This window comes from Trichoplusia ni, chromosome 26, assembly GCF_003590095.1.
Source record: "Trichoplusia ni isolate ovarian cell line Hi5 chromosome 26, tn1, whole genome shotgun sequence".
Lineage (NCBI taxonomy): Eukaryota > Metazoa > Arthropoda > Insecta > Lepidoptera > Noctuidae > Trichoplusia > Trichoplusia ni.
Window position 1 is genome coordinate 2,102,376 of NC_039503.1, and position 26,851 is coordinate 2,129,226.

General features: G+C 37.6%; 1 protein-coding gene across 1 annotated transcript; it reads right to left on the bottom strand.

The window, feature by feature from the left end:
- Positions 1 to 394: 394 nt before the first annotated feature.
- On the bottom strand, positions 395 to 26,595 carry LOC113505623 (runt-related transcription factor 3). Its single transcript, XM_026888415.1, has 6 exons — positions 25,780 to 26,595; positions 19,995 to 20,382; positions 19,427 to 19,643; positions 9,742 to 9,939; positions 1,660 to 1,818; positions 395 to 1,418 (listed from the first exon to the last, which is right to left on the bottom strand). The coding sequence occupies exons 2-6, from the start codon at positions 20,175 to 20,177 to the stop codon at positions 925 to 927; spliced, it is 1,251 nt and encodes a 416-aa protein (XP_026744216.1). The 5' UTR covers positions 20,178 to 20,382; positions 25,780 to 26,595; the 3' UTR covers positions 395 to 924.
- Between the last annotated feature and the right edge of the window lie 256 nt (positions 26,596 to 26,851).

The following is a 26,851-nucleotide window of genomic DNA, read 5'->3' on the forward strand; positions in this document are numbered from 1 at the left end:
GATATATGTAATGGATGACATAAGCAGAAGTATGAACAGGTGTCTTTATTTTTTCTTGATTCACACAATTCACACTAACGATCGACCTTACGGCTGAACCGATTTAAGTGTTTATTGTATCCGATTAAGGGGCCGATTTTTCAATCACCAGATAACTTTTATTCGACGAATATGTTTAACCTTTTGACATCTTTTGTATAGAAAATATTTCAAACGGCCATATTTATTCCTCAAATAAAAGTTAGACGATTGAAAAATCGGGCCTTAGTGGCATTCGGAATGGTTTAAATTTACAAATCAACTTTGTCGGCTTGGATCAGCTTATTAAATCCTGCTCTAAAATTCTTTTTTTAACAATTAAACAAGAAATGACAAAAATAAAACACGGAGCTAAAAAATTTCGATAACTTTATTTACACATTTGCATTATCTTATAATACAGTCAACAATTCATTAAACGTTACGATTTGAAATTCATATTCAATTATCTAACGTAAAAACACCTATCATTCGACAATAACCACTATTTTACCGCAACCAATATGACAAGTTGTTTTCCAAATGTCTGTTTGTCCATCACTTGAAACGGGACGAACGGAGAACGATTGTTCATTAATTTTGTTAAAAATATCTTCATGATCACGGCACATTTATACCACAATACACACACCTTATGTACAACGGATAACTTTCTGCAGATCACACGATATCGTAGTATCCCTTATTCGTAATTTCGGATGTCTCATTTCAATTATCCCAAACAGCAATATAAAGTCGGAAGGTAAGCCCCTCTTGAACTCTTGCATTAAAAATTCTATTATTTACACATTCTGCGCTAACACAGAAACTCGACAATTTTACACTGAATGTAAAAAATAATGTTCTACATAATCGCGTTATTGGACAGTTTAAAAATCACGTACACTAGTAGGGGCGCCACACGTCAACCGGCCGTCTTTCTGACGTGATGAGCGATTTACTCCGGGTCCGCATCCCTTGCTCCGCCCATTCCGGAGACGCTGGACGTTTCTTTACTGTTCCTGAAGCAATTGAGCTTTCCTCCTCCCTCTCTGGACTCGAATGGTTCGAATCCTCTTGAGGAGGAGGCGGTCTTAACCACCAATCGTAGCCACCGTACAGTTGCGAGTACAACCAAGCTGGAGGCGTTGGTAGTAAAGGGGAATTGAGGAATAGTTGAGCTGCTAGCGCGCTGTGGAAGAGGGATGAAGGTGCTGGTAGCGGCTGGAGGGGTTTTCTTGTCCTGGTGACGGACGTGAAAGCTCCGGGGCGGTCGTCCGGTGGCGGGCTACTGGATGCTGTGACAGAGATGTCATCGTCTTGTGGTGAGCTCGGACGTGAGTTTGCTGGACTCGTCGTGCTGTGCGCGTGCATTGTGATAGGGTTATCTGACGTCACATCTGTGGAAAATGGTATCATTAACATATTGCAAGATATTCAGTCCCACACTTTGTTGCTCGTTTTCTACAATTAATCTGATGAAATCGGATAAATAAATAAAGTATTGGTTCGGCCCAAAGGTTTCTGTCTGTTTTTTTATCTTATTTTTTCTATCTGGTCAATAGTTAATCTAGGACTTTTGTTCTTGAAATCTGGATATTTTCTAATTGATGAAAAAAAACACACCACAGGCATAATTACCAGTTTCATGCGGTGCTGGAGGTATGTGGTGTTGCGTGTGCGCCGGTGGTAGTACGTGTGGCGTGAAGTGCGCAGGAGTGGGCAGCAGCGGCGGGGGGTAGTGCCGCGCAAGCGCGCCCCACTCGCCACCAGGCAAACCGGCTAGTTGGTGAGCTATGCCTGGAGGGCAAAAATACATTATTAAAAAACGCGTCCGTCGTACATTGCTACTGCTAAAGTGTGCTTTAGTGTAATATATGTGTAAAACTTTCAATCCGTCATTTACCATTCAATTGATTCAATGTCACAGTCATATCATATTAATAAAAACATTAATAGAGATTTTGAATAATATTCATTAAAATTCACTTTTTATAACGTCCTATACATTTCGCAACAACATTTGACTTGAATTATAGATGACACGAAAAAGAACACAGGTATTCCTACACCACTCAAATCTACACACAAACGAATTAGAAATCCGATAACCAGAATACACACAAACGCAACCCGTCACCCCACTGCGCACTGCTCAAAATTCAATCAACAAAACAATAGCGCTAAGAGTTATCGCGTGAGACGCTCCACTAACGCTAACTCGCTATTAACGCAGCCATCAGAATATTTAAATAATAAGAGCCCCTCATCGCGGCTTGTTGCACCTCGTCCTCGCGTCTTATCGCCGCCGACACTCGTCACTCTTGCCGGAGTTTGATAATTTGTTACTGTTCACATGTACGATTCTAGGATACAATTGCGACAGTTGATCTAGTTAGGTAATGTAGGTGAGTATTTTTTAATTTCCTCAAAAAAAAGTGTGAAAAGAAATGACCAAACCTTACTTACGAATTTTAATAATATGTAGCCATATAGCCGTATGTAGCCATTAGCCATATGTATCATCTAATAAGTTACATAATACCGTAATAAAAAAGAATTATAATTCTGTCTGCACCCGAAAAAGGTTTGCAATAAATAATGGTCAGTGCACTCAGTCCTCTTCGTTAAAATAAAATACTTATAAACAATATCGCAACACCATACTCATACAAATAGGAAATGTGTTTTGGCGTCATAATTTTCAGTTGACATTTTTAAGCGCATAAATTAACAAAGTTTGCCGGCGCCGCGACCCCGTATATTCGGCTTAACCCTTTAGCACCCACCTTGGGTAATTCCCACCCCGAGCTACCCAACCCTTTCAGCAATAGAATAAATTACAGGCCGTTTTATGTCGCAGATACCGACGGTACGAAAATGTAAAACACATTATTTTGAATCCGACCGCTTAGCCTTTATAGGTGTAGTGCTTTATGAGTTCGTTGCAATTAGACAAGAGCTGCTTTTTAGGATTAAGCTGTGCTTAATCTTGCCTCCGAGCGACTCACGGCTTTTACGATAATGATTTGAGATATCGAATCGCCGTCCAACGGGTTTAGCAGACGTTATCTGCCCGACGGTCTCATTGTATCGTTAAAACTGATTGAAATGTTATTATTAAGTAATCAGGATCTCTCATTAAGATAATCTTAGTTAAGCTGGTAATTACTGAATAAATTCGTTAATATGTGTTTTGGAACTTGCTTTAATTAGATGATTTTAAATTTATCCATTGCCACTATTAATGACGTCACCATTTTAAATGAATGGGTACAAGCTACGTATACTAGAAAGTTACAGAATTATCCATATTGAAACAAATTTATCTGTAGGTACGTTTATTTACCGTTACCATACAAACATTCGACACATTCCAGGAATCCTAAAAATTAGAAGAAAACCACACACTAATTACAACTACTCCTAATCACCTGGAATATAACCTCTTTGCACCAGTGAACAACATAAAGACTATTTAATAAGTGCAGTAAGTGAAGTGAAGGCGAGCCAACAACGGCATTCAAAGCTTTCTTCCAGCTAAGAGCATCCGTTCCAACAATATCCGCATTCAATGCTCTCACCACGAACTCTAACATTAGCACTAATCCTGTTGTGGAAGCGAGACACCGCTATACATTGTATTGCTCTCTCTCGCTCACACAACGGCTACTGTCTTCCATGAAGCTTTCGTAATACAAGTATAGGACAAAAAAATATAAAGTAGCTTAAGATTCGCTGACTGGAACGCTCGCATTATTCTTCGTGGAAAAGAAAGCATGTAGACTGTCGCTTATTTAAAATGTTAATATTGATTTTAGTTTTATTCTCATAAATTTATGTTGACTAGTATTTGCATTGTCGTTAGTATTAAGGATTTCCGCGATGAAAAAGCAACAAATGTAAATTTAAAATGGAGACTCGTTAAAATAAAAAATATAGATGATAAATATGGAATAAGTATTAATGAATTAATTAACTAGATTTCCTAATTTAAAAAGTTATACGTTGACGTAAGGCTATGTTTTTATTTACACGGGAAAACATTACTTTAGTTGTATTATCAACTACCTGACCGGCGGCAGATAAATCTCAGTCTCAGCTACCGGTGTACCTAACTTTATCAAAATTGGTCCTGTCATTTGCGTATAAAGGCACAACAAAAACACACACACAAACCTCGACCGCAGCGTAATCACCTGAATTATACAAGAAATTCTTAACCATTTTCAACGACAAATTACGCATGACCTACCAGCATTCAAAACTGCACTAGAAATAACGTATTGAAGCTTAAGACTCGTCCACATAAAACAAACCAAGGCTTTGTTTCATTATGTATTCGCTGTTGAAAGATTCAAAAGAAGGGCAGCACCAGACGATTTGCATTCGTTAAAAAATGTTGGAATTCTTTGTTGTGTGCACGATGCGTAATCGCTGTGTACCACGATTGACCAGCGTTGATACTTGAGTGTGATGACGTGGTGCTATATTAGAAAATGATTAAGTTAGAACTTTAATTTTTTTTATATTGGGAATTTTCTACTGTAAAAGTGTGTAAGGGTTCATATAATCACACTGGAGTTGCTCTTTAAAGAAAAGTTATTTGAATAATTGACCATTGAAGCAAAACGTAAACAAAAAGCCATAGCATATAAAAGTCTATGCAACTTCTGGCAACCGATACTGATAAAAACCTATACAGAAAATGCCTGAACATTAAGTGCAGCTAAAGTATCAAGACCGTGCGAGCGCAGTACAAGCGGATTGGCCGCATCCGAAGACGTGCCAGTCCGCTACATTGCTCCGGACGAAGGGGTTTTTTCTTCGACTTTGAAAAATCGCGCCGCGCCGCGAGAGGGTTGAACCCAAACATTTTAATGCCATTTGCTAGATTGCGTCTTGCATTTTTCCTGCCTCCGAGCTTCGATACTACAGCGCTAATCCGCGAAGACGACCGGGATTACACGGATAAAAAGTATTTACGTTTTTAGTGTGATTCCGATGTGCCAGGATTAGGGCGGGATTTTTTAACGACTTGAGTCCCTCGGTGATTAGATAAAGGGTTGGAAGCACTTTCCAGTAATTATTTTACATTTCTTCGAACATCATTTATAGAACACTTAGTTGAGTGAGTTCCCTTCCTTTTGTTAACAATTGCTATTCAAATGACTTTTTCATGGAGAACAATATTGCCTTTGTAAGCTCATGGCGTATAGCTAAGCGTGTTAGTATAGATAGTATCCATACTAACGTATAAGCTTTGTATTTACATATCTACATATTAATGAGTTCCACAGATTACTTCCGTATTTAACAATAACCTACTCTTCAAAACTAGTAACTTAAATTAATTTTCTCAGACATTTGCGGTTTTGCATGTCTGCCACTTTGCTGTTTTGACAGTGAAAAGACACGTGCTGTCTTCAACTCCATTTTGCTATGTTTCACTAATTTGAGGATGTGTGCTTGGCTAACTTGGGAAATTATTCTTTTAGAACGTTCTTTGGCGTACTCACATTCAAAAAATCTGTACAGCTTACAAAACATTTGACCGCTTGCAGTTTTGAAATTAAGTAGGTAATTAGAAGCATTAATTACCTCTATCCTTTATTGGCGTCCTTTTCTATTTCCCAGGTTTTGAGGTACAAGTAAGACCAAAAATTTATCTCTTCAACGCTACATCAAATTTAACAGCTCATATTGGTCATACTAGTGGTATGCACAAATGTGAATAGACAAATGAAACAAGACGTAAATTCTCTAAGAAGTTCCCAATTCGAGGAAGGATTAGGGTTGACGCTAAAGAACATAAGAAACTGTCAATCTATTTGACCTTTGTATGTAGCATTACTGTTAATCTAGCGAGCTCGATAATGACGCAATAAGTTAAGATTAGTAAAACCAGTTCCAGGGCTGCCTCGCGGCAAAACGTAGTTCGTAGCGGTTTAACCCTGCCTAAGGCAGGTAGTTAGTTGTATACCGTAACTTATGATACCATAAGCCTCTAGTTAGTGTTAAGGGCTGGCGTCACAGGCCGACGTTAGCAAGACGGATGCCCTCCGTACATCATAAGGTTAATAAGAGGGCTCGCGAACTAACGACGCCGCTTTGTCAACGCGCCTCAGCCCGGCGCCATCTTGGCTGCCATTTTGGATTTCAATCTGCTTAGCGCTTAATGAATTTGCTTCTATTGATTTTGTTTAACCCCTTTTTGTTTTGCTTAATTAACCTTTCGGTGTAGAAAAGTAGCTGTGACAAGGGAGTTAACGGTAAAGGTTATTTGGGTTATCTATTTTATAGATACGATTAATTAAGTTTCTTAACAACTTATTCTGACCCTTGTTACGTTTTACACCGTATATCTGCCATCGTAAAACTGTCTTAATTATGGACTTAATATCCTAGGCATCATTATGCACACATCAATTGCTATTTATTTGTGAAAAGCGGTTTACTTAATTATTTCCTCCTTTGAGCCATAAATGTCGAGTACCTCGTAACGTCAATAAAAATTACATCGCATTTAGAGTTAATAGCGCGCAGTCATCATACGATTCCATTTGAAACCGTTTAAAAGGTACGATGAGAGCGCGAATCACATCATACAAAAGGCTATATGAGGTGGGTGGAACATTTAAAATTTACAAATGCGTAATTATGCACCCGCATTGTCGCGCGGCACTGGAAGGGTTATGTGGCCCCCTTTCTTCCACCCTCACCCCCACAATCCCGGGGCTTCCGGGCCTAATGCTATATTTAATTTTCTCTAAGACTCCCTCATTAATAATGCGAAGGCTGCGACTTTAAGTGGCGCTCACACGGCGACGTGAGATACACAGATGTACGAAATTGGATTGTGAATGGATGTCTGAATCTATTAACAATGTCTAGAAGATAAAATTAGAACATTTTGTCTTTTCTGCTGTGGTTTAATACTTGTATTTGCTAATGGCCTTTTTACATTTTTTCCACATCCTCCAAGATCTGGCTAGCTAAATCAAGCTCCATCCGTAGATAACTTTGTTCAAAGAATGACATCTATGAGGTCGCTAGTCCAAAATATCATATCCATAATTTTGTACATCTCTAACAAAAGTGGCGTCTGTAAGAGAGGCGCGTGAACGTGAGTGTGGATAATTTATCATGATTTCACAAGGGTTATTGGTGGAAGAGGGCAGTAGACTTGCCTTAGCTCGTCAGAACAGCCGCGAAGCTTGGAATTTACATATTGAAGTGCTCACTAAATTGTTTCTAAAGAGGAAACAAAGCGAGCCGCCTCCCCCGAGAAAGAAGTAATCTTGTAATGTGCGTACATTCAGCTTAATGAGAATACCCGGCAAGTTGAGTCTCTACCAAATTAGAGTCAGTTACTCGTATTTAGTTAACTCCTACGGCACTGGCTGGTTTTAGTAGGTTAATTGTGAAGTAGTGTTTTATTAGAATAGTCTTTGGTTTAAAAAGGGGAGGTAAACTTATGTGTTGGATGCCTTAGTAACTATCATGAAACTAAAGAAATCTAGTGATGTCTTCTAAAATACTTATTAAAATCAATTACAATCTCAAATAACTCATTTTACCAAACACTTATATGGCATAAATTTGCCAAACTTTCTTTTATTTTCTTAAAAAATTACCTTTGCATAAAATAAACGACCTTTAACAATCATAACCTTTACAAGGCACGTGTGGGTGTCTGTACTGTGTAATTGAGTTACATCCCTTTGACACCCGACGGCGACGCGACGTAACGAGGTTTGCGACGCCATCGCGCCACTTGCGTACGGACGGCACAAAGGCGACAACGTGCGACTTCAGGAGATGTCAGGTAGGTGAAAAAGTAAAGGAGGATTATTTTGTGTGGAAGGAGCTCGTGAATAAGCTAGGACTGTACAAGGTAATAGGTTAGGTTAAGAGGGATCAGGTCAGTCTGTGGATGGGTAACCATCTATGTCATTACGAGATCCTCCGTGTCCCGGCGGCTATGAACACATAGACGACTTTGACGGACGTTACGGGTAGTTAGAAGCTAAAAAATGTAGTCTTCTAGTGAGTATATTGTTGCCCAGGTACCTATTTGGGTTGAGTAGGCAAGATATTCAGTCGCTCCTTGTAGAACACTGAAACTTAGCTGCAGTCGGTTAGACTGGAAGCCAATACTAACATAATTGGGGAAAGGATAGGATGATGATTATGAAAATTGCATAACATCAAGCGCTACGATTAATAAGACAGCTTAAAATCAAGATGGAACGAAAGAGTTTGCCTTTTACTCGGAACAAACGTATAATTATAGTTTAAAGAGTATGACAGAATATTTTCGATGTAATAATTTGGCATACAATTACAGCGGTGTTTATTGGGTGCCATTGAAGGGAGCGGGTGCCTAGCGACGGTGGCACCCTGCCGCGCGTCGTCGCGCCGCGCCGCGCCTTCTTCAATATCCCGGAAATCGCATTCACCTGCCATATTTCCTATTTCGCGGGAAATTTCACCTATCCACGTGTTCGAAATAAATATCTTGCAATTTTAAATTGCCTTCGACAAGGCCGCGAGTTGGATAGTGTTGTGAATATTATGTCTTTGTGGGGTTTTAGATCGTTTTTAAACATCAAAACTTTGGGTAGTAGGTACGTTTAGGTAAGAATCTGGATTGCTTATGAAGAATCAATGTACTTTTCCGATGAAAACTCTAAGAAGACACGTACCAATTCAATGATAAACACGTGATAATCTATTTAAAGCATCACCAGGAATTACGAAACTTCAAAACAGTTAATGTATCTTGAATATTAAAATACAGTAACAGTACCTCGCAGGTGTCAAACTGAGGCCCCTAAATTGATAATTAATTGTCACGCAAAAGTTCTCGACCAAATTAAATCCCCTTTTGAGGCGCAGACAAGGAGTGACAACGGTCCCGGCTGACAATTTAATATCTTTTGGATAGAAACATCGCACCGACTCAAAAGGGGCAGGGAGGTCAGAACTCAGAACTCAAGTTTGTACGTCTACTAGATAACAAGTTAAGACGTGATATTTTGGACGTGTTATATATCCTTCTCTCGTTCTTGTTTAAAGGTGACGGAAAGTTTCCTACTGTTAAGAATCGGGAAAACCTTTCTATATTTTGTGTGATGTCTTAGTGGAAGACGTAGGAACTTCGTACTCTAAGTGTGATGTCTAAATGGAAGCATAAACTTCATACAGTTTAATTAATAATTACTATTCTTATTGCCGGCAACTAATACCCAAATGTTGGCAGCCAAATCCTAAAAGCGGTAGGTCGCACATAGACCTATTTAGTATTTACTTACAACATGCTATTTGATCAATAACGGAAGAAATCGTTATAGTCCCAGTGTCAAAAAATATATCATAACTAGCTGCCCTGGCGAACTACGCAACTTATCGATATTTAATTACCGTTTAAACCTTCGCTGGACTTTCACGAATATTTAAAGACAAAAATAAGCCAAATCGGTTCAACCGTTCTCGAGTTTTAGCGAACCTACGAACAGCAATACATCTTCTAAGATATAAAATTGTCACGATGTTAGTAACCGTACTCCTCCGAAACGGCTTTACCGATTTTTACCAAATTTTATATGCTTATTCAGTAGGTCTGAGAATCGGCTACTATCATCGACTGTTAGGCGGTACGTAGTTCGTCGGGACAGCTAGTTTTTATATATAAGAGAGAAGATATTCAAAAACACTTACCTGATAACTTAAAAGGTAAAGACCCCATGAGCGGGTCTGGCGGAAACCTTGGTCCGAAGTGGAAGGGATGGAAGCCGTGATGCCGGGTCTTGGAGCGCGGCTCCCGGGGCCCGTCCACAGTCACCTTTATAGCCTTCTGGTATGTCGCCACTTGAGGGGGGGAGGTGGCCAGCATGATCGTTAATGTGAAGGATTTACCTGGACAAAGATTTTGAAAATGTGGATTAGTAGGAGCAGTCTGCTGTAGCTGAAAAGTTGTAGAAATACACAAGTCTTTGTATTTCAGGTGGGTGAGGATGGAAAAAGTTGTTTTAGCTAAAATATTATAAATAATTTGCAGTCCTATTTGTAATCTAGTTCGGTAAGACATAATTGATGTCAGATCATTAATTATCTTCTGTCTTATGAGGAATTTAAAAAAAATAGGCAATATTTATTTTTCAGAAAGAATAGTTTTAACTTTATTAAAATCCGAATGAACTTAAAAAATGTTCTATCATAACCCGTCCTCTTTTTGAAATCCCAGCTATAACCCTAAACCTATACAAATGTCTTGTAACCCTAACCAAAGCATTTCAACACCTCAATGCATTTCAAAGTCTATTTAAAAACTGTCACCAAGTCACGTTCGAAATCCATCTAGCAAGTTTCAAGTTTGGTATGCATAAGAATTTGGTTAGAACACTTCGAACGGTTCAACCCATTCGGCTGTTGGCGGCCGACGGCGGCGGTTGATTTGTGGAACACCGCCGGCCCCGCTACCCTACCGCGTGCCTGCACGAACACACAGATTGCTAGCACAAGATTTACTAAGACGTTGAACGACTTCAAAATGCACTTTTTTCGGAAAGGATGGTAGGGTAAAAAAAAGAATAGCTGTTAAATAGTTCTATGAAGTTCCTATTGTTTGTGATGCTGCTGTTAGCTAGCTTATGTATTCAGGAAAGTACAGACTAACTGATCTAGTTTGTGGTATTTATGTGGAAACAAGAAAGAACCCATGTTTTACTAAAACGACTTAACGTTTAACCAAGCGCTTATTCCACAAAATGACAAGCAGTGTAAACGCGATCGTGGTCCAGCCTATCACTTAATAAGAGTTGGAAACTCGCGAAAATGACGTCACAAAACGACCCACTATACCACCCAACTGTCCATTGCCGTAATTGTTCATTTAGGGGCAAACGTGTCACTAACAGCGGAGTCAATGGACGCCTAACAATCGACAATTCGCGTGCTGTATAAGCGATGAATATCGAGAATAGGAGTGGTGTAGTCGAAATGCCATCGTAACACATCGACCGCAGAGCGACCACAAACACGGCACCAAGCGTTTGAACAATCACTGGCGTATCGACACACATACCGAATGGTAATTCTGGTAAAGTTCATCGGTTGACATTCTATACCCGCGCGGTAATCTATGATCGTGAATAATATTCAATGAACTAAATGCTCTAATTTTGTGTGATTTATATACTTCATCTTTGATAATGAAATTGATAATAGATGGGTTTATAAAGTATATAATATACATAAAACCTAACAGTAATTATACTAGGAGTATAACAATCCACGGACATGAAACAAAACGCAATATATTATGTATGTCTTCCATATCTCTTTACATAACCGTAGGTGAGCCGAACAAGCAATCTAAACATAACACAAACCAAGAACATATCCCGAAGAACGCAAGATTTCATATTTCTAACCAAATTATATTCTGAATAAAAGAAAACGTACCGAGATAACATTCCGGGCAAAACAAAAGAGAGACTAGTATTTCGAACGTCTGGCTTGAAGCCAAAAGCCGCGGCGGTGGTCCTCCGAGCCATGAAAACGACATAAACACCCCCCCTCCGACCACCCCGCTCCGGCACCCCCCCTCGACCCGAAATGAGCGGCCACCCGCTTATTTTCATAAAACCCGCATAAACTCGGCGAGAACTTAAGAGAGAGACCAAGAAATTGTTTTTCTGCGCAAATATACGCAAAAAAGTTTTATTGTCTCCGGGACGGAGATACGAATTACCCATTCCGAGTACTTATGTAATATGGATGGAACGAAGAAAGGAATCCGCACGCGACTGTACTGAGGAATGTTACACGATACTGCTTGCTATTCATAGAATATTAGGCATATTGGCAAATGTTTGTCAAAGAGTGAATAATCACCAGTCGGTGTAATTGAGCCTTGGTTTTATTGTTTCTATTACTTTTATGCCTTCCAAGTCATGAATAAGGCCTACATAGCTAACCAATATGTTATGTTTATATTCTATGTAAATATCTCTCACTGGTAATTTTGTACTATATTTAGTGCTTGAAGAAAACAATTGCAAGTGATATTGTACTGTTTTTAAGTAAGGAATAAATAAACGATTTTAATATAGATAGATATTTCCTTGCAGTTTCTTCTGTAAGATTTGATCAATACACAAACAGGTATAAAACAATTTTCAAGCGGCAAAATAAAGGCATTCGGTGCGCACTTCATAAATCATTTAGTTATTCATAAAAAGGCTTTCTGGCCACCCTCGCGACGCCGCGGCGCTAACATATTGCAGTTGCACGTGCGACACACTTCATAAACTGTTCATATTGATCCCGCGCTGGGGGACCCACTGATTGTTCATAAAAATATTGTGTATACTTATATAGTGAAACAGACGGAATTAGGGGACGAATGATAGATCAATTTTAATCTGTTTTGCTTTGTCGCGATTGAAGGGCTTTGCTTTAGGTTTGATGCAATTGTATTTGTGGATGTAGCAATCGTGTTTTCTATTTTTTTTCGTATTTAATTTGATCACAGAGACTAATAAAAACTATACTTATTATACATGTTCAAAAGTAAAGTTCATAAACATTTTAAAGGTAAATGTAAAAACACAACACGTAAGTACTGTGTGAATAAAATAAAATAGCTCCAAGATCTCAACTTTTACATTTCAAAAACTTTCCAATCAGCATAAATAAGTTTCAAGAACAATTTACGCTTACCAAATTGATAACAGTTGAAATATTTGCAAAATCCAAAACGAAATTCAAATTCGGCAATTTCCTGTTCACGTCGGATTAAAAATCAGCTTTATAACGTCATAAAGTAGGCGAGAGGTACGTTAAGATAAGAGTTCTCCGCTCGCGAGCTAAATAAAAAATGAGCCACAATGGTAATGGATGCCAGCTCCTTTGATCTCGGTTTCACGGCTTACTGGGGATTTTCGGCTCAGAGAACGGCAATTTGGATATAAAATACCTAATACCGACCGATACGCATTAGGGACATTAGCGAATTGACTACCCCCTGTATAAACGTGGAATACTTACTCGTTATCCCACTCAAACACATGTACATGACATGTATAGTTAGATATTGATTGATTACGATATTGCTGACTACAAGAATATTCGTACATGAGTTATATCTCCAAGGCAATATAAAACTTCTTCCCTACCCAATAAAAATAACTAATACAAGCGAGACACCGTAAAATCCGAGTTTATTGAGGCGTCTCAAAAGAACAAGAGGAAAAGTCAAAAGCGTGCACAATTAAAACCGGTCCCCTAGGAAGCACCTCACGAATGAGCCGAGCGGTCAATATTGCTCGACAACACCCTCAATTTTCACCACTCTCCCCAACGCTAATAACAATAATTAGGAATGAGTGGTTCAATAATTAAAAACGGAAAGAGAACAACTCCAAAAAGACGGACCGAAATGAAAAGAAACTTCCTCTGTCTCAGTTTATCGTGAAGAAAAGTATATGTGCGTCCCTGTCGCTCGCCCATCTCAATTTCACTTATAATTTTTGCATAGCCAAAGGTTCTCTTTTAAATTAATAAGAATTCAAATGGGTGCTCATCTTAAACTGTGGCGATAGTTAGCGATGCTCTTAACAATTGTGTTTTATTTTGAACATCCTTGAAGAGTTTTCGTAAGTACCGTCCTGAAGAACAGTAATCAAAGAAACATAGATTGAATGAACTATGAGTTGAGTTACTTACTCATCAATGTTAAATTATTGATAAATGCTTGTTGTCGTAAACAGAAGTTGCACCTCATTACTTAAGCTAATTTAACATCTCAATCTAATTCAGTTCTAACATCATAAATACCTCATTCACAATACGGATGCTCCCTATTCTATTTAAATAACATACCCTTGAAACTCTAATTTACATCCTCAATCATCCCATAACATACAGCGAGAGGTTTTCAAAATAACAGGGTGAAATTGAAATCATTAGTTTGTAAAGGGGCAGTGCATCAAAGGGGGTTCTCGAGTTAATAAGGAAAGGTGAGGCCGAGATCTTTTTCGCCGCGGCTTCATACAAAAATAATTTTCCTCCGGGGGTTGAAACACAAGGTGCAGATGGGGTGAAAGCCGTGAGAGCCTATTGTGTCCCACCGACACTGTTTGGTAAGCTGGGGAAGTGTGGACCATTGTTACTCCTCAAAGATTATAAGAACACGTTGGTTTGTTTTGTGCCAATTGTCACCGGAATAAAAATGTAGCCAATCAACATCGCTCTCAACTTTTCCTTCTAATTTCCAAACCGTTGTTATTACTTCATTATTTATTAAGAGTCTATTTTTAACGCATCTGATTTGCTCTAATCAAGATTCGAGATTTTAAAATAAGATGAGATATATTTATTCGTAAGAATATGGTAATTGAGATGTTACAAAAATTTGTGCTCTATAATATTCTGCCCATACTTCTAGTTATTACCTTTTTCCACTTTTTTTATCTTAGAGCCTAACGCACAATATAAAACGCCAATTAAAGAGACTGCGTGAGGATCGGGGACAAATGAGACTAGGGGTGTATTTTTTATCGGTGTCTAGCTGTAAGGTGGGGGTCAATCAATCGATTAGCAGATGTCGCCCTTGACTACTGGTGCGGTAAATTGGCCTCTTACTACACCACTCGAGGGTATAATAAGGTAAGGTTGAATTTAGATTAGTCATGAATGGAAATCCTGCATTATATTGTGTTATAATCATTAATTTGATAGTAGGTTTTTGGATGTCAGTAAAGAAGATGAGAACGTTTCACAAAGAAATTTGTAACAATACACATTTCTCTGCTCTCTGTAATTGGATATGACCTAAGCTCAAATGTAATTTGGAAACAAAGAAAAAGATCTTAGAAGTAATTAATAATTCCCGTCCAATACGAGGAGCGCAAGTCGGACCGTACTCGCTGACACGGTAAACCGTGGCAAAAAAGTGGTTGGGGGGCCCTCATTAAATTTTTCGCTTATTAAAAATTCCCCGCGCCCCGTCCCTTCATGTTAGATACGCAACTTTTTATCCCGGAACGAAGCAAAAGTTATGTTCCACAGATCCCCCTTTGTCTTTTTTACCCGATAATTTGAGTGAGATTTTCTCGCAATTTAAGATAAACAAAGAGAGCGCTTACCCTTAATTGGAAAGCAGAGCGTTATTCAGGAAGGAACGTGACAAATAGACACCTCTTAACTTCTTTTCCACTTTCCCGCCGCTCAGGGCTATATTGGTTTTTTTCGTGTACACGCTAGCCGAAAGCTTTTGTTTGTTTAAGGAATTTTTAATGAGGGTTATATTTGTACTTCGGAGCTGAAATCCACTTTAAATTTGCCACGCGTCCATCAACTTCATCCAGGAAATTAACTCTCTTATGCAATTTAATTATATAATTCTACTAAGAACCAATTTCAATTAAAATTAATAGTGTTCAACCTGTTTTTTGAAGTCATGTGTCAAATCTTTTAGGGTGAGGAAATATGCTTACAAACTCGAACCTCGGCTCCTCACGGCTTATTGCAAATTTATAATAAAAAGAAAATTCTTCATGATTAACGACAAAAACTACGTGATACGCCAAAAATTAAAACAAAATTGCTTGCTTACTTAAAAAAAACGCACCTTCTATTACAGTAACGTAAAGCAACACCGTCATTTATAAACAAAAACATGATCAGACGTCACTTGTTTAGCCGCTGTTGTCGGCTGACATACATACATGACGTATTCTCGTACCCCGTATCTCCATTTTCCCGTATTCGTCGTTGATATTTTCTTACATGTCGAAGGCACCCCCCTTCGTTAGGGCCCAGCACTATTTGAATATGAGACGAGGCAAGTTTACAGTTCGCCAATGTTTCTGATGTTTGCGACCCTAACTTAAAGTTTGTTCTCGCTTCGTTGTTCATTTACATCGATCCGAACTGTTTACGTTAACTAGTTTAGTGTATTTTCTTAATAGAAGTAGCTTTAGAAATTTTGGTAGTTTTAGCTGGTTTGCTAATAGTAATATTTTTTGGCGAAATATTTTCTAAAGTCAGTCTTTTTAGAATGTGACTTTTTCTGAACATGAACTTAATCATTCTAGTTTTAAACTGTGTAACGTACTATGGCAAAACCAATAGATCTCCACAACCTGTTTTAAAAACTAATAATCAATTTATTGAATTCAATTTTGTTAAGCGAAAATAGTAAAATTATAGGAGCTCAAAGCGTAACAATTTTTTAAAGGATATATTTTAAAACTATACCTAATACTTCACAGATCCTATGTTCATTTAATGAGGTCCAATAGCATTGCGTGTACGACCAATGAGGGTGAAACAAAGTATCAGTTTAAGCTGTAAAGATATCCGCGAACGGGAAGAGCTATAAGTGCAGACACGATTACAATTATTCCGCAAAACTTAATGCTGGCTAATCCTGATCCACAATTTAACCTTTTGAACTTTCAGTATAAAAAAGAGACAGTCAATAGTGTTTACAGATAGGCATCCTTTACTACTATTATGTACTATGAATTTATTAAAATGGATTTAATTTTTATGCTCTGATGCTTGCCATGAATTACTAAGAAAGAAAAAAAATGATAAGATCATTATTTTTGTAACAACTTTAATTGCTCACACTAACTACTAATTAACAAATCTTTAAAGTGCGAGTCCGATTCACGAAACTAAAGGTTAATAAAAATAATAAAGAATTTGCAAACAACATTTTTCGCCCATTTCATTTATGACTGTCACTAACGTTACCAGGCAATAGATATTGCCTGGTGACAGACATACGGACAGTCGGGAAAATGGGCAATCCGCGGTGACACATTAAGGGGTTCTGTTTTAACATTATGAGAATAGGACTCTGAAAAATTTGAGTCGAGTCATTAAAAACTACATATTTAAGTAAGCAAGCGATTAGTGTTCAATCCTTCTATTCTCAAAACGTCTAGTCATTTTTACTTCAGTTAATCCCAAAGTCAAGTGAAAATATGTAGATAGGTATATAACCTCTACCAAAATTGTCAATACAGTTCACTTATAAAACTTAGTACTATGTGACCTAAAGATAATATCCAAAACGGTTTAGTACCTAAGACTCAAGTGTAATCGGCCACCGATCGCTTCTGAATCACCACAAGTGTAGACGTCGGCGTCGCGACTCGAGGCGGTTGACCGCGCTATTACTTGCCTGCCATTTATACAGCTATTGAACTATAAACTATAAAATATTATGACGTAGACTGCAAACAGTTATTGTATTCTTTACTTTTGCTGATAGTCGGTAGTAAAGTTAGAAGTGATGCTTTGGAAACATTGCCTAACTACGCGTTGTCGTAAATTCGTTGTTGAAATCTAAGAATTAATTTTATGATGGCTTTTCCGTTCTCCGAAGAGGAAAAAACTCTTTATAAGGTATCAGACAGAGCGTTAGGTCGTACTTATTGTTTTTATTTTTATTTTTGTGTTGTAGTTTAAAACTCTATGTAATTTATAGAACGGTGCTGTCGCAAAGCTACAAAGTTCTGAAGTAAAAAAAAGAATTGATTTCAAAGGTTGAAAATATAAATTTTGCTAAAAGTATTTCAAGATCAACTTACATGCAATTTTACAGTAACCTTAGCTTGTATCGCGGGTAAAACAGTTCTGTTTAGGCGAAGTCATATTTATTGTTATATATACGCAAGTTAACTGCGTCAGTTATTAGAAAATAACCTACTTTAAAAACTATTATTTATTTGCTGCCAATTTAAGGAGGTTGCATTAAAAACTGTCCAAGTATCAGTAGCGTTAAGATCTCGACCGAGGTCAACAAACCCAAAAAAAAACAAGCAAGAAAAAAATATTTCTGTACAACATGTTTAAAATATAAACGAGCATATATGAATGTTTACGATAATGCAGACATCTACTCATAAAAAATCCCCCTCTCCCCTGAGTGAGCACTCAAAAACAAAGCCCCGGGCGCCTTGCCTTCTGAATATTTCAACAGGTCTTCTCTTTGTTGGAATATTAAGTCAATGGGGGTAATTGATCTGGTAAGGCCCTGCTGCGAAAATCTATGCCATAAATCTTTAAATAGGTGAGGTAGATGTATCAGTAAAGGTAACCTCTTAAATTAATAACGCATGCTCTGAAGTTGTTCGGCCTCTTGTAACTTGTGATGCACCGTTGAGACCAGGTCCATCGGAAAGGTTGAGACCATCAAGCACAATCTATAGTCTTGTTTTCAGATCTTTAAGTTATAGTTTAAGTTCAAAGTAAAGACATCGTACACATAAATCAATTGATCTCGAATGTATCAAAACATTATACTACACTGTACGACGATGGCAACTATGTATTTATACATAGTCTAAAAACCGAGTTTTAATTTCTTAAGCCTATGTCTTCTTTATTTATATAATATTTTCATTTGTTTTCGATAGCCCAACGGCCATACCACTAGACTATAGCGGTATGGACTGTCAAAAATCTTCGGTCGAGGTCTAAGCACACACCAATGAGTATTCGAATTAATTTGCTTATTACTAAGCAACAATTATAATTATCACTTGCTAAAACCGGTGAGGTAACTCTGAGATTTTATCCAGGGCGTGTCGGGGGCCTAGCAGGTGTTTGAAAACTCTGACACCAGGTACAGTACATAAAGCATTGCATATGAAGGATTGCAACGCATTGCCATACACTGACATAAAAGCGTGGATGACGTAGCACGGCGCCGCGGCGGTTCAGGTTTAGTCAGTAAGAGTCTGGCACTAACCGTTCTCTTTTCCGAGAGAGCGGGTGTCCATGAGGATCCCCCGCCTTACCAAAATTACATAAAGCATACGAAAAAATAATTATAAATTATCTTAGTCTAGTCTTATTTCACTTTTCGCTATTTGTAAGCCGAGTCACCGCGAGTTCCCGAAGCGGCGGCGGCGTGTGTCTACGCGCGGTGTTAGCGGTCTCTCTTGCGGAGACCATTGTGTGGGACTTACAATCTTGATACTCTGACTCTTTAACTAACTGTTCTGTTTATCACTTTACAGTACTGAACCCCAACATTATGTAACTTGATTGCAGTACGCTGACTAAAGAAACAATTAAAATATGTTCTTGAGCTTTATTTTTTTCTTTGATAAGATGAGCATGTTCTTTATGACAGGTGTTAATGGTTTAGCATTTTACCGTACACGTACCGTATTCTTATGAGTTATCTTTTATCAGTAATGCGGATTTAATTATGTAAATTAAAATAAAAACCTTAAATTCACTTACCTACTATGTATTTAAAATACGGAACTACATTCACGAGAATTCAACAAAAAAAGAACTCATAAGTAATCTAAACAAGCAAGCTCAAAACAAACGGCAATTATTACATAAGATAATAAATACAAAATCTTACCTCTCCCACTTCTCCCAACAAATCTCAAGTCATTGAACTTGGCGACCTGGTTCTTCATCACCGCGGTGCAGTTCCGGAGCTCCGCGGAGCAGTTCTCATCGTTGCCAGCCCTCACGGTGACCAGCGTGCCGTCCCCGACCTCTCCTAGAGCCACCACTTTGAAAGCCACTGGTAACGTCTTGTTCGATCTCCAGTGAGGTGGTAGTACTGTACACACCTAGGACAAATATGAAATGGAGTTTTTTGAGTATTGCACGGAAAGGAAGCAACTTAATCTTTTCTTACTAGCCCTGCAATTTATACCTTTATATCATATCACATCTGTAAAATCTGACAGCTTTAGAGACTCTAAGGTCCTCACTGACTGTGTAGTCCCTATTTTGATCACCACATTTTTTTTTAATTATTGAATCAAAATTATTAATCAGATTGCTAATTACCAGTAAACTAAAGAAGTTAAAAGGATGAAGTAGCCAATACCTCACATTGAGCGATGACATACTAAAGCAGAAGAGTATTCATCTTAATTAGTAATCTAACGACAAGTTCTAAAATTTTATTCACTCACCACATGAGGACTGCCGGTCTTCACGAGCTCTCCAGGATGATCAGCCAAAAGACCTTCCAGGGTCCTCTCAGCCAACAACTCCGCCGTCAAAGGCTGACTCGGCAAATTGTTCCCGTAACTCGAAGATGGCGCCTCATGGCCCAGTCCATTCGTAGTAGAACTCACTTCACTTGATAAATGCATTGTCCCTTACTCCACATACACTACTTGTTACACTAACATTAGTCTTTTAGTCCTCGTCCACTTACACTAACATAGAGTCTAAGTCTTGTAGAGTTCACAACCGTCACATAACTTCAGCAGTGGGATGACTGCTTCTTACATTTTCGAACAACTTTTGGGAGAAACTTCTTGAGCAAAATGATGGTGGCATGTTTTCTGATGGTATCTGCAAAACGAATTTTTTTTTATTATATTGTGCTTTGAGAGAACACTGCAATTTGTTTTGTTACTCATTTTTACAATTATCGCTCTTTAAATACTCATGACAAAGGATGCATCGAAATTATTTACGAAATTGGAGTTCCGAAACATATTCCAGTGCTTTCGAAACATTATATTATCCGCATATTAAAGCAATTGTTCCTAAATTATCGATTTGCAATGACCGTCATCAATTCCTACCCTAATCTTATTTGCCAATGATTAAGTAGGCTTGATAATAGTTAGGGGACAATACAGAGTGGTCAATATTGCCACAGAATCTTTGTTATTTGCGAACTATTATTAATAAGGTGTCATATTAAATAGGAGAGCACGAAAAATACGTGCGTCGACAAATTATGAATCCGACTCTTGAAAATTAATATAATAAGCTATACTAAAACAGTATATTCATATTCATAGTCATATTCAAAAATCCCATATCAATACACAACAATAGTTTTATAAAAGTTACAAAAAAGAAATTGGAATAGTTGAGCACAAAAAACCTAATCTTCAAAGCTTCCGAATTCTTCAAAAGCCTAGATACAGACATAATGTAATACACTCAAAGTGACATAAAATCACGAGCGCGACTGACTTTGTGTGGAGACCTTTGAACATGTTTGAACTTTCGTTCGTTCGTTTGTTCGGTCGTTCAGGTTACTTATTGACAATGGTGTGTGAGCATCAAAGTGACTTCCGCGTGGCGAAGGCACGCACAATCAGATCTGGGGAGAAGGGTGACAAATGAAGCGCATCGAATAAAATATTAGTATTTTTGTAACATACGACTTCGCCGGCTAATATTGACTCGCCGATATCATATTACAGATATTTAAAATGGGTTGCGTTTTATTGCGAAGTTGTTTGCATGTCTGTTTGCTTGCAGCGTTTTTGATATTAGGGGAATCTGTTCAGTGGCTTTGAATATGACTAGATCAAAGAGCTTACTGCATGCAGTTTATTAATATTGTGATCTGTTTGTTCGGTGTCTGCCTTGTTGGTAATCAATTCATAAAAAGGCATATAAGAGCAATAGTTTCCCAAAACAAAAGTGTCGGTCATTCATAAAAACAATCATCTTCTTTGTACCATCAAAAGATACTCTCAAACTCCGTCTACGTTAACCTTTAAGCTTGTGCATACCAAAAAAGTAATTACAGAATACCGATCCTGTCCCATTCCTTGTTCCGTCTGATAACACATTGACAATAATACTTAGACCGGCGGCTCCCCACATCCCTAGGCGAACAAATAGGCTGTTATACGTTCGCGAAACACGATATGTCGATTGGGATGTTAAACTTAATTCGGGACATTCGGGACTTTCGGTAAGGGGTGAGCCGACAACACGCCTTTTACTGTCTTTAACCCTGTAACGCAATACGCATTGATTCAAACTCATAAATACTGAATGCTTCTGACAAATAGTTGTTGTGATCTTTTTATGGCTGTAACTTAACCTTCCGCGGCCATTATCTAATTGGGTGAAAAGAAAACAAAGTCATTTGAAATTAGAATGATTGTTTTTTTTTGTATTTAGATGTCATTTTGTTTTTAGGTTATTGAATGTCAATTTTAATTTAACCTTCTATGATATATTTGTCTCTTAATCACGCTGAAAGGTGAAACAATTCTGAATGAAGGTTGTCTCACTGATCTTTTGTTTCCTGAATTGACATGACCCGTTTCGAACGGGTAAAAAGTTCAATTTTAAAACTATTTGTATTAATTCATTAAAATTACATCAAACCCAAATCCATAAGCAATCACTTAATCGAACCATAAAGAAGATAAACAATCAAAGTTCCCTCGCAGTTCTGATTTCCGTACGGGTTTAGCTCATGAATAGGTCGGCAATAAAATCTTAGCATAAAAACATACATAAAGGGTAAAAGTCGTAAATAATAAAGCATGTAGGATCGTGTAGGGGTGCCCTACAAGTGGATAATGCTCGTTACCCGAGCCCTTCCACAAAGGAACCCGAATGGGGCAAAGATACATTACACCAACCGTTTCTATTTCACTGCTCTCGTTAGCTTTTAGGCAATATTTTTAATAAAAACCTCACGCGCCGATGGACTCGATGCTTCAGGACGTATGATTAAGTTGGTTCGCTTTAATTCCATTTTTGAATTTTTCTTTGGTTCGTGTTACATGTGTGTGTTTATAACTTTATGTGCAGTTGTATTTTACAAATCTAAATATACACAAAGACACCATTTAGACAGTTTTTCAAAATAATATATTTTTTAATCGGGCTTTAAACAAATTCTCTTGGTATAAGTATAGAAATGGATCGTTCAATATGAGTTGATAGTTGTAACACCTCTTGCATATAATGCTTGGTTTTTCGACTTCAACACGACAGTGTGCTGAAATTCAACCGTTATTTTCAGTAATCTCAATAATGGTGTAGCATCTGTGCGTATAATAAAACGCGTCAAGCCCCGAGTTCCAATAACATCTATTATCGGCCCAATTTTAAAGAGGAGCGAATGTGAAGGGAATCAATAGGACAGCGGGGGACTCGAATTCCTGAGGGTGTCCCTGGAGGACGGTCGGACATGGATAATGATCGTCCTACCAGCGACGGGTACAAATGGGTTAGCAAATGTAATATCCGACGGTGTCCGAACCCTCAAGGCCCAGATATTCAAATAGGAACCAAGTAAGACGGTGACGGACTTCCTGATTTTAAAGCCGGTACGCGTTTGTGACGTGTTCTGAATTTATTTGAAGCTGATTTGTGAATGGAAATTCAATTAAAGGGTTCTTTAAAAGACCTAAAATGACTAAATATTCTTAAAAAATTATAAAACCAAATCTAAACATGACTACCAGACTGGTGTTGTTAAAAAGATTTGAACCTATTTTGAAAAGAATCAAACCTCTTTGATCAACAACAAAAAAATAATAAAAGACCACTTTCTATTTTCAAATATCACTCTTAATTCTAAAATTCTGATTCTGAATTTGAAACTTAAAAATAAAACAACATCGGACCCTTTTCGCTCCAATATTGGTGACAATAAACAACGGAGCACAATCAAGCAGTTAAATAAGAATCGCGCGGAATGCGACGGGGCTTGTGACGTCATTTATTAAAATCCCGCCGGCATCGGAGGGTAACAATGTGACTTTTTAGAGATTCACAACACTTAGATGTTTAATTGAAGTCTGAATCTGTCGTTTACGTTTTGGGTTGGGGTATATCGCCTGTCTATAGACATGATGACAATGATTGTACGGCTATAGCCAATGATAAATTCCCTTTCATATTCGGAGTATTCTGTCAGTTACATCTGCCAGAATCATTTAAAAGTATTTATATAGCCAAGAAGTTTACTGATAATTTAGTGTTACTCAAAGAACCCAACAATGAAATTATTTCTTTTATTATTAGTTGTACATTTATATTAACAAGTCTCATTGAAAACAAGGCTCTTTTCACTTATAACCATTTTTTAAGCATCGGTGTATGTTATAAAATTAAAATGAAATTATGATCTGGGAGTTTATATGAACATTAACTTAATATAAGTAATTAATTCGTTTAGTATTATTATAAGCCTTTGGTTTTTACTGACAATGGCAAAAAATTCACTTTTCAATTTAAAAAAATCTTAGATCCTTTATCCTTCGTTTTTTCGTACAATATTTTCTTTACCGTTACAAAATTTCTAGAATAGATAATATGAAGCTATTATGTTTATTACATCATTGAAATACCATTTTCTTTGGTTTTTCCAAATTCCTATTTAATTTCCTATTTTAGTCTATCTGTCTGCCATCTTACTGAGAAACACTGCATTGCTTAATAAGAAATTTAAACTATAAGAAACAATTATTACGTCTCTTCTCCTTACTCTACAAGTAATTAAAATACTCTGAATGCCCTAAGCGACTGCTGAATATTTCATAGGCTCCCGTCTCTCACACAACTCCACGCATTACCGAAAGTTACAAATATTTATTTATCACTTCAACAATTTTCGTTATTGACACGTTCCTCCCTTCGTGTCACTACACGGGAGGGTGGTAAGATCGTGCAAAATTCAAAACGTTCCATGTTCGAAATTCAAAGGTCGCGCAAACAACAAGTCGGATCCCGCGAACAATGCCGCCAACCCCACCCGACGAATGTACTGAGGAATTATCTTATACAGCCTCCTTCGTTATTGACGTTCGATTATCATGTTTAAATTATTGAAAATCCTGATTTATGACGGTATTTTGAGTTTTATTGAATAAGGTTTTAATAGAACTTTGAAATTAACAGTATAGAGCATCAAAACGCAGAACAGATTATAAGTTTTTTTTCTGAAATATATAACAAAGCAAACTTAAATAAATGGTGTAATAATAAGCTACTCTAGTTAATATTAAAAAATTGTTCGGTATTTATTTCGAATGTGTTTATTTTATGAGGAGCCACATTTTTTGCTAATAGCAGTTTATCTGAGAATTCCATAACTTTCCCTTTATATATGATTTTTACGCGTGTACATGGGAACAATTTGGTAAGAGTTAACGAGCGTGTAGCGCTGGGCTCCGCGCGTCGGCCGCGCCTCGCCCGCGACAATTACAGGTAAAAGTTTAGGGATCGCTACATCCACTCTAATGGGAGTTCACGCTTACTTTTTAACAAGTTTCCGCAACCAAGGCTGGTTAAATAGGACCTTAATTGTATTACAATGTGAAACAATTTAAGAAGAATGTCGAATTTTTTGTTACGTTCATTTTTATTTCTATTTTTACTGAGAGATTTTATTACTAAACAGATGCTGTGACTGATGAATTTGACATTGACCCTGTATGTTTACTGGTTAAATTTTTTTTAGGAACAAAAGAAATATTAGTCCAGCTTATGATCATTTTAGGAAATACGGATATTAAAAGTTGAAAACATTGAGAGTTATTGAAAAAAGCCCTACCTATTTCAAATTTATTGCTTAGGTATATAAAGTACAGTATTTAATTCTCTTGTTTCAAATGTATTTCCTCACACAAAAGAGCTCATCATCCCACAACGTAACATAAACAAAACTAGAACTAATCTAATCAAAGTCATAGGCTGTATATAACAAAGCGTTTACCCAGCGTTATCACAATATGTGCCGTTATCTCGGGAGTTTAATCGTCGCGGCGTAGTGTGCGCCGCCGGGGCTAATGAGCCTGCGGTTTTTGGGAAAACAACACGCAAGTGAGCGCCGCGCCCGCCCTCTCCACGCTCCGACAAACTTAAGTTTACCGACTTAAACAAACTTTCTACTAATTAATTTTACTCTCATCATTATAGTTACGAGAAAATTTAATGAAAACTAATCTTAGCAAAATTCAAGGAAAGTTGTCGTACCTCAAACAAAAAAAAGAACTTCTCAGATAAATCCACAAACAGTAAACACAAAGCACAATGTCCGCACAAAATTAAAAAAAGTTTCGACCGGTAACCGCGGAAAGGCGCGGGCGTCCGCCACCGAAACGTGGTCGACATTAAAACCTTAGCGGGAAAGAAACGGTCCCCTTATTACGTCTCGAAAGAAATTCGCCCGCACACAGGGGCACGCCGAAAGAAGTCCACTCACACAGGCGCGCGCTGCAACGGCACGGGGGGCGTGCGTCTGTGGGGGTGCGGCACAAATAAGTATTAAAAGAGATAGTTAGGTGAGAGACAAGCGCGACACGTGAGCCATATGTTGCCACACACCTCCTGGCCCAACTCTATGCTCAAAGGATTTCTTCAACTAGACATCAAACAGTCTATTGTTTCTTTTTGTAACACAATACAAACATTTTTCTTTCAATTTCCTTCTGGTGTTTTGTCTTTCGGCTTCCAAAACAAGCCATTTAAAGTTTCATTGCCTATATTTAAAACCCTATTTTTTATTCGCAACAAACATTTTATCATTTTTAGAAAATGTAATCAAATAGATAATATTCGTACATTCTATTTCGTACATCAAATAGATACAATATTTAGTTCACATTTATATAAATGTAATTAAACTTTCTCAAGACAAGAAACAGTAGATCTGCCTCTGATGAAACCACATACTAATTTGGCAGCCTTGAGCAAACAAGTTTTCATTCGTGCGGAGAAATATAAAGCACTCGTAAGTACCATATATTTGATGGAACTGGATTTACTGGATCTTACTTTATGAAATTTATATATTTATAATATAAAAAATAAATAAGATAAAATCTAACGAATTAAGAGTCTTTTGAGTCAACAGCGGCGAAGATAGTAGCTGGAAGGTTAATGTATTATTCATGTAGGGTCTAATTAATCATAGTAGAAGCTCGTAAGTTCATATAGTGTTAGACATCGCCGCATAAAGGACCTCAGTGCCCTCGAGTCAGCCGACAACGGAAATTTTATATCATCGTAAAATTAAACTGCACACTTTAATAACTAAAGCACGAAG

Excerpts from the sequence above, each read along its gene's own strand:
- LOC113505623 (XM_026888415.1), bottom strand. The coding sequence starts at position 20,177 with ATGCATTTATCAAGTGAAGTGAGTTCTACTACGAATGGACTGGGCCAT. Across the intron at positions 19,644-19,994 it reads AGACCGGCAGTCCTCATGTG|GTGTGTACAGTACTACCACC; the intron begins GTGAGTGAATAA and ends TATTTGTCCTAG. Across the intron at positions 9,940-19,426 it reads TGTTGGGAGAAGTGGGAGAG|GTAAATCCTTCACATTAACG; the intron begins GTAAGATTTTGT and ends ATCTTTGTCCAG.